At 43.9% G+C, this 8885-nt stretch overlaps 1 protein-coding gene across 1 annotated transcript in view; it reads right to left on the bottom strand.

Moving 5' to 3' along the window:
* Positions 1–4562: 4562 nt before the first annotated feature.
* Positions 4563–8885, bottom strand: part of PPP1R3E (protein phosphatase 1, regulatory subunit 3E) — a gene marked incomplete at its 5' end in the record, with an annotated part of 5529 nt that continues 1206 nt past the window's right edge. Inside the window, one exon of the mRNA XM_012733992.1 lies at positions 4563–8883. Coding sequence (XP_012589446.1) covers positions 8708–8883 — 176 coding nt within the window. The remainder of the gene's footprint in view (positions 8884–8885) is intronic.

Genomic DNA, 8885 nt, shown 5'->3' with positions numbered 1-8885 from the left:
AATTATGAAAGATAACCACCTTTCTTGTTTCATAGAGGTGCTCTCAAGAGTGAGGAGTGGGGAGGAACTGAAGACAGATTTAGGAGAGAGAGAATCCAAAGAGAGAAGAAATTTCTCTGCCCCAGTTATAGAGTTCAGGCTGAAGCCTCCCTCTTTTATGTGGGTTTTACCTGTGGCTTTCAAAGGTGGAGTGGTCAGGGCTGCAGGGAGTAGAATAGGTTCAGCTTGTCAATATCAGAGAAGGGAGTTTCCCTCCTTTAGCAGAATCACCCTCCCAATTCTTCCAGGGACTATTGCTAAAGAATAGGACACTCATCATGTTATCCTCAAGGTAAAGATGTTAATCCTCCATCTTCAGAGAAAACTTTCTTTGCATGGCTCAATTAATAGCAGGGCTGACTAGAGGCACATTTACCCTATAGTTAACAAAACTATAGGACTTTCAGGCCTTCCTTTACACAGACCGTTCCAAAGCATTGGAAAAACATTAGCAATGGGGCCTGATGTGGTCATATATTTTTGTAAACTTTGAAGAAGAAAAAAAATTTACATTGTAATTGACTTAGATTGTGGTCTCTTTCCTTTCTGATTTTCCCTCATCAGTTGGCAGTGGAGACATTAGGAATTACTAAGGAAATTGAGGAGTACATTTAATTTGGGTTCAGTAGTTCCGTCTATAATTTGCAGTTGCTTCTATGAATAAATAGTAGACATACTGTTAAGGGCTAAACTGTAATCCCCCTCTCCCTCCAAATTCCTGAAGTCCTAACTTCCTCAATGCCTCAGAATAAATTTGAGGATAAGGTCTTTTAAAGAGGTCATAGTTAGAATGAGAGCTTTAGATTGAGTCCAAATTCAGTATTACCAAGACTAGTGTCTTTATAAGAGGAATTTTGTTGTTGTTTTTTAAAGATTTATTTATTTATACATACAAGAACTGGGGTACAGGCCAGAGGTGCAGGGGGTGAGGATTCAATAGAGACAGAGTGGGGATCTGTCTATATCCACTGAAATACATTGTTGAGGGGAGCAGTGGGCGGGACAGGAGAGGTCTGCTGCACCATGTGGGTCAGCTCCCAGGCTGGGGACCGAATTTGTGCTCCAGTGGCTTCAGATAGCTTCAAAGAGCTGTGCTTTAATCCCTTGTGCCACCAGGGAGGGCCCTATAAGAAGAAATTTGGACACAGACATGCTCATAGGAAAGATCATGTGAAGACATAGGGAGAAGATACCTATCTATAAGACCAGTAGACAGGAGTCTCAAAATGAAATCAACCTGCTGACACTTTTGACTCCTAGATTCTAAAATTATGAGAGAATAAATTTCTATAGTTGTTTTGGCAGTCCTAATAAACCAATAGTTACAGCTTCAGATATACTCCTTAATGTTAATAATTTAGAGTCTATGCCATTAGTCACTACAAATTTGAAATGTTCCAAAGTCTTTTATCACATGTATGAAAAAAATCTTTTATTCCCCTCTCCAAAATTATGTGGCATTATAATTTACAAAGTATCACAAAACTTCTCTAAATAAGCAAATTTTTAAAAAGTAATTATGCTAGAAGACTGAATTACCTATTCTTACTTTATAAAAACAATCATATGAAAATGTTATTCAAGAGCATGTATCCAAAACCAAAATTTTAGGAAATGGTTGCCAGGTTGGTATTTTCAAGTAGATCACTTTTAATATAATTATTTTGTGGTATTGTCATATTTTCAGCCTCTGAAAAACTGTAAATCTCAGGCCCTCCCTGGTGGTACAGTGGGTTAAAGCGTGGCACTGCAAGTGAGCCACGGCTGCTTCAGTGTGAGTTTGATCCCGGACCTCAGTGGTGATCCACATGGTGAGGCAGACCTCTCTTGACCTGCCTGCTGCTCCCCTCAGCAGTGTACTTCCTTGATCTGCCTATTCTGCTGCCCACTGTGTCTCTGGTGAAACCTCTCACCCCCCTGCACCTCTAGCCTGTACCCCTGTTCTGTATGAATAAATACATCTGAAAAAAAAAAACCACTATAAACCTCATGCTAACATGTTCACCTTTGTGTCAATTATTTTTCCTAAAAAAGGACTCTAAAGTTATAGGTTTCACGCACCCTAGAATCTTATGTCTACCCTTGGGACTTACCAGATATGGTTAAGTTTCTGCCCAAATTTAGGGGAACCCTGCTCCAGTGTTCCATGCCCTGTCTCCTGAGAAATTCCAGAGCTGAGGGCTGACGAATCAAAACAGCATATATCGAGGATTTGGGATAATACAGGCTAAAATGAAGGAGTTGGTGGAAAAAGATTTCTGATAAATCTGCCACTTGACAGAGATGTAAAAACTCTGGAAAGACATTAGGGTCACAGATCATATGCCATGGAGAGACCTCCTGGAAATGCCGACTTACCCCTTTGTGGGTGTCTGTTCCTCATACTGACTCTACTCTTCAGCAGATCTGGTTCCATTACAACACATACTGAGTGGGTACTCTGCAGTGACATCACAGCTTGGCCATTATGATGTAATGTGGAGCCACCTGATTATTCCTGGCTAGTACTTTCCTATTAGGAATGTCTTGCATTACTTTGAGGATAATTGGATTCGTTTATCATTCAGGTGAGATGAGAAGTCAATATAATGTTAGCACTTGGCCTTTTTTGACAATGCCTTCCTTTAGTATCTATTTTAATTGCTCCATTCTGGATTAGACCAGGGGCCCTTCTTTTTTCCTAGCATACTTACCTTTATTTTTAGGGTTGCCCTTGATAGGGCTAAGAACTTTACTCCTCTGGTGCTTAAGGAGTAGACTCTAAGTTAGATGGCACCCAAAAGTGTTTTGTCCCAACTTCTGTGACCGGCCGCAAGAAAGGAAGGCAGGAGGCAGAAAGGCTGAGCAAGCAGAGTTTATTGCTCCGGCACAGCAGCTGAGACGGAGCCCCTAGAGTGGGGTCTGCAGCTACTGCCAACTCAATAAGGGGGAAGGGTCTCCTATATAGGTCCTAAGCTCAGATTTCAAAGGGGTGACTCATCACTGTGTCCTTGATGTAAGGCCCAGTTCGTTACCACCTTCATCTAGTCCCATCCCTACGCAAGTACCCGTTAATTAGATGCAAGGCCCAATTTATTACCACCTTATCACCTTTGGATGCAAGGCCTGATTTATTATTGCCCTTATCCAGTCCCTCAGTAAATCTCTGCATTTGGTCACTCCCAACAAAAAGAAGTAAGATATTATCCAACATGTTATCTTAACTGCACCAGTTAGCTGGTGCTGGGATCCAGGGAGCAACGCTGGGTCCTTGTAGCTTTCTTTCCTATCACTACCCAAAATGGTGGGTTTCTGTTGCCATGTCTTACACCAGGACTGCCCAGTATCTACAGGCCTTTCTACTCCCCCCCCCCCTTTTTTTTTTTTTTTTGGCAATATCCCAAGGTTTGTTTTTTTAAATAATAGTTTATTTTTACATCATTTTGTGCCTGTTTCCATCTCAGTTGTAATCCCCTTGGGCTTTCTATCACCAAATCACCCATGTGCCATCACCATAGTCCAGTGCATTTTCCTCCCCCATTTTTTATCCCATCCCCCACTTCACCCCCATAAAATGTCTCTGGTATACAGCTGTTCATTATTATTATTTTCTCACCTGTTCCGTTATACTCCTGCTATGAGTGAAACCATCTGGTATTTCCCCTTTTCTTTCTGGCTTATTTCATTAAGCATGCTCTTTTCCAGCTCCATCCATGGTGCTGCAAAAGGCATGTGTTTATTTTTTTTGGTTGCTGAGTAATATTCCATTGTGTATATGTACCACAAATTTTTTAAAAATTTTTTTTATAACAGTTTATTTTTTACATCATTTTGTACATTTTTTTTCCCCATCTCAATTGTAATCCCCACAGGTTTCACCATGTCCCCCGTGTGCCATCACCATAATCCCGTGCACTTCCCTCCCCACCCCCCCATTTTTGATCCCATTCCCCACTCCACCCCACAAAATGTCTCTGGTATATGGTTGTTAATTATTTTTGTTATTTTCTCGCCTGGTCCATTATACTCCTGCTATGAGTGAAACCATCTGGTATTTTTCTTTCTCTTTCTGGCTTATCTCACTAAGCATGATCTTTTCCAGCTCCATCCAAGCTGCTGCAAAAGACATGTGTTTCTCTTTTTTGGTTGCTGAGAAATATTCCATTTTATCTATGTACCACATCTTTTTAATCCAGTCATCCACTTTTGGGCATTGGGGCTGCTTCCATGTCTTTCCAATTGTAAATAAAGCAGGTATCTTTTTGAATTAGTGTTTTGTGTCTTTGCCTACCCAAATTTTTTAAAAATCATTTTTGTGTGTATTTGACACTTTTACCTGAGTATCTTTTTTTTTTTTCCTTCAAAGATTTATTTATGCATACAGAACTGGGGTGCATGCCAGAGGTGCGGGGGTGGGGGCAGTTGAGAGGATTCACCAGAGTGGGGAACAGAATGGGCAGATTGACGAGGTATACTGCTGAGGGGAGCAGCAGGTGAGAAAGAGGGTCTGCTGTGCCATGTGGGTCACCTCTCTGGCAGGGGATTGAAACTTGTGTTGAAGTGACTGTAGTAGTGCTACACTTTAACCTGTTGTGCCACCTGGAAAAACCTTCCTACCCAACTTTTGTATAGCCAGAAGATCCCAGCAGACAGGAAATAAAAGCTTTAAGAAATGAAATAACCAAGAAAAAGTGGGTTGTGTAACATCTTGCCTTTGGGTCTCTTTCCACCCTCAATCCCAAACAAACAATACTGTCCAGTATCTTACAATATACTTTATTCATTTATGTTTCAGCTTTATTTCAAATACATGTATGAGATCTTTCATCAAGAAGGAAGGGCAGCCATATGAAGAAGCTGAAGTTAGGCACAGTGAGTTTGTTCCCAGTGATAGGGCTGCACTGTGAAGGGGGTATTCCCTGATGGTACAGTGGTCTTTTGGGGTTCACATAGCAAACTTTGATTTCCTCCCCAGGTTAGCTATTCAGTTGGTCTTTTAATGAAAGTCACTGTTCTTTAATAAGATAACCCAAAGTGCAAGGCAGAGGACACATTAAAAACAACAACAAAAAACCCAACCAGTCCCTTTTGTCTCTCTTTATGCCAGAATGGCTGGGTGGGGTTGGGGGTGGGGGTGTGGAATGGAAACTAGTTGCAGAAATGAAACATTCCTGATGGTATTGGATCTCACTGGATAGAGGCCTGTTCCACAGCCTGGGAATGAGCTCTACCTCAAGCAGCACTAGCAGACTTTCTGACCCTGCTGAAGTCACTTCACATCTCTGCACCTCTCATGTAGAGGAGCCCAGATTCAGTGATCTCAAAGACAAGCCTGGTCAGCAGGTTTCTGACTCTACTATATAATCTGCAGAGTGAGAGGATCCAGAGGAGTGCCACAGAAACACTGATGCTCAAAACAAGGGAATGTGTAGTTAAAATGGGAAAAGCAGGTGTGAGGGCTCATTATGAAGAGAATGAGCTACAGTTAAAGCGAAACAAAGGAACAAGATTAAGCCTGAGACAGTAAGTGGTGGAAGACATCTGCGGTATGGATGAAAGCGTTCCTGTGTTGCTTCAAGGACTTAAGCTATTGACCATGGTAATTATAGTTTCTCCCAGGGTGTGCCTTACATTTTTTTCTCAAACCGCTATACGTAATCATCAGCCTGAAGAAGAAAGTCCCCACCATCATGCCTAGCACATCTCTAAAGCTTCCACCAAACTCAGTGTTTCCCATGCATATCAGACTTAGTTTGCCCCCAGAGCTCTACAGAGGAAGAACCAGAAGATTCATGCTCGTTCTACAAAGCTGAGAATGTGGTCATGGTGAGCCATGGCACTTACAAGGAAAAAGCAGGGCACAGGGGATTATCACTGGTTCCCTCAACCAGTTTACACTGACCCACTCAATACTAGGGCTCCCAGGGATGGCCAAACACAGAGCATCCAGCAATTGTCCTATTTTAGGTGCCAGCAAAAATCTTAGGGAGCTGGCCTGTTCAAAGTCTGTGGGGGGAGTGGGAAGAGGCACACACAATGCATTGACAGCTGTGGAGGGATGGCTGTGCCCAGAACATCCCAGTGTATAGAAAGGTTGACCCTGAAATGTGTTCTCAAGCAGGCAGGTTTGTGGTCCCCTGCTGATCCTGCAGAGCTGGGACACTGGCAGGAGACAGCAGCAAGCTCCTGGGAGAAGCAGATGAAGCTCGGGACCCCCAGTGCTTGCTTTCTCCAGCCAGATCCGGAGACTGGGAGGATAGGAAGGCAGAGCACAATTAGAATCTAGTCTTTTCCTGGTAATAGATGACATATAGCAAGGTTTTAAATCGTACATTTAGATGAAAAAGATAGAACAGAGTAGAGGCCCTGAAGATCCTGGGTTCCCCATCCTAGCTCTGATGTTAACCTGCTATTACGATAATAAATTCCTAAGCTTTTCTGTTTCCTTACGTCTAAAATGGCAAGTACATTATTCAATTCATAGGACAATAAGGTGCCAAATGTTAATAAGCGTGAGCTATCACTATTCTTAAAACAGCGTAGCAGCAGTAACATACCCATTAGGCAAGAAATTATTACACACAGAACCTCAACCTATTTTTCCTTTCATTATTCTCTCTTGGGCTCTTGAATAAAAAGTGCAGTGCTTGGTGGTTTCCAGTATTTCTTCACTCTGCTGGAACTGACTTGACAGTGATGCACAAGCTGTATGAAATTCTGTTTTCTTCGACAGGTAAGGATGGTGTTTAGTTATTTGGTCATTTGCAGAATGACTCCATGTTCTTTTCAGTCACCTTTCTTCAAAGGATTAAGGCTTTGGAGAGGAGGGGCATGGTAACACGCCCTATGTGCAATTTTGAATGCATGTGTGGGTGCACACATTCTCTCATTTAGTGGAAAGGAAGAGGGGAATCCACATATTATTCTTTGAGAAACTGACAGCAGATAGAAAAGGGTGTGGGGAGCTGGTTACCTGGGAGCTCCTTGTTCATCTGCAGCATCAGGATCTGCTTCTTTTCCCTCTTCTCCCTTCTAGAAGACTGTCAAGGAGCCTGAGAGAGGAAGGTGGCTCAACCATGGTCTTGGAGGAAAGGAAGTAGTTTCTCCAGCCCTTCTGAAGGGAGAAGGAATAGGAGAGATCAACAAGGATGAAGAGTGAGGCAAATGGAAATAGAGAAAATGAAGGTAAATACCCTAGATGCTTAAAGAAAAATGATGAAAGTAATGAGATGGACAAGGAAAGAGAAAGCAAAGAGCTTATGAATAGGGCAAGAGCACAGGAAAATCAGACAACCAGCAGATAAGTAACTCTCACGTTCAGGTTAACTGAGAGCACTGTAAGGCTTGAATGTGAATGAGTAGGAGTCCAGCTTTCTCATTTCATTTGCTCAGGCTAAGCAGAATGCCATCTTCTGGTGCCATCTAATTTTCAGGTTGCTTTGATTCTTGAGAGGTTCTCCACTTCTTGTACTTTATCCTTTATCCTCAAGATATCCCCAACATTACCTCTGTTTATCTTTGGGGCTCCCAAAGGCCATTTCCCCCAACAGAGATGCACTTCCTCAAAGATATCTCACCTCAAACAGGCTGTGGGGCAAGAACAAAAAGCAAGGCACAGAAGATAAGCTGTGGTTTGAAAGAAGTCCTGGAGTAAAGATTTTGAGGCTGCATGCTTGTTATGGGATGCTTCCTGGGCTTTGGCGCTTCAGAGTCAAAAACTCAGCCCCAACCAGATGCTGGGGGAGCAGGAGGTGCTGTGTGTTCTGAACTACTTCATTCCAACTGTAGGTTGGAAAACATGGCTTCTCCTCAACATGCTACCACTCACAGACCACAAAATGTCCGAAGGTCACCTCTTCGAATTCCAACTTCCCAAAGAGGAAACTGGGGTCCAAAAGGCAAACTAAATTGCCCCAAGTTATACAGCTAGTCAGTGATTCTTCCTTCTTAGGCAGAAAGAATATTTCCCTGATTCACTGTCTCTTGATAAATAATAAATACAATCCATAAAGTGCTTAAGAGGTCATTAAAAGGCACCCCAGAAAAGTAAAGCTGGCACTTTTCTGGAATCCCCTGAGTGTAGCAACCCCCTTAGACACAGTATTATTTGGCTACAAGAAACCTGGCGTTGGCTTTGCCTTCATTTCAATCCACAGGGCTGCCTGGGGTCCAGGAGAGGAGACAAGGGAATCCTGTCATAATGCAAGTTCCTGGGGCCTAAGCAGGGCAGTTATGGCAGGCCTAAAGCTAGGACAGGCAGAGCTGGTGGACTTGAGGTGGCATCGCCAGAGGGAATGAGCCATTCAATCTGGTAGCTACTTCACACAAAAATACCTCTGCCTCAAAGAGGTACCCTAACCTCACTGCCTCGGCCTGGGGGACCCTCTCGTGGAAGAGAATGTCATCACCGCCATTATTTTGCGTTTTCCCTCATCTTCTGGCGCCCTTTCGGTCTCCTGTCTATGCTGCGGGCTCCTTCCACTCATTCCCACCAGTGTTTGCCACCCCAACATCCCCGGCTTTTTTTGATTCCGCCCACTCCCATACCCCTTTGGTTTCTCCCTCCACCACTTGGCTTTCTTGGGCAGTCCCTGCCAGTCTCGGTTTCTCCCATTCCTCCCCGCCACATCTTCGGGCTGTCCCGGCCCTCCAGCGCCTTTTGCGCCTGCCGCCGTCGGCCGCAGTAGTCTCAGATAAAGTGAATCCAGCCCTGGGGTTCCGGGGCTCCGCTAACGCCCGGGTGCTCCGGCCCACGAAGAGCATAGTCACGGCCGCCGTTGTTGTCCCAAAACTCGTGGCCGGTCACGCGGTACCGCAGGGCGAAAAGCAGGGCGCCCCCGATGGGCGGCGCGGGCAGGCGGAAGGCG

This window comes from Condylura cristata, unplaced genomic scaffold, assembly GCF_000260355.1.
Source record: "Condylura cristata isolate star-nosed mole 26May11 unplaced genomic scaffold, ConCri1.0 scaffold00045, whole genome shotgun sequence".
NCBI lineage: Eukaryota > Metazoa > Chordata > Mammalia > Eulipotyphla > Talpidae > Condylura > Condylura cristata.
Note: the sequence above shows the minus strand (reverse complement) of the source record. Positions and strands in the feature narration are given on the sequence as shown.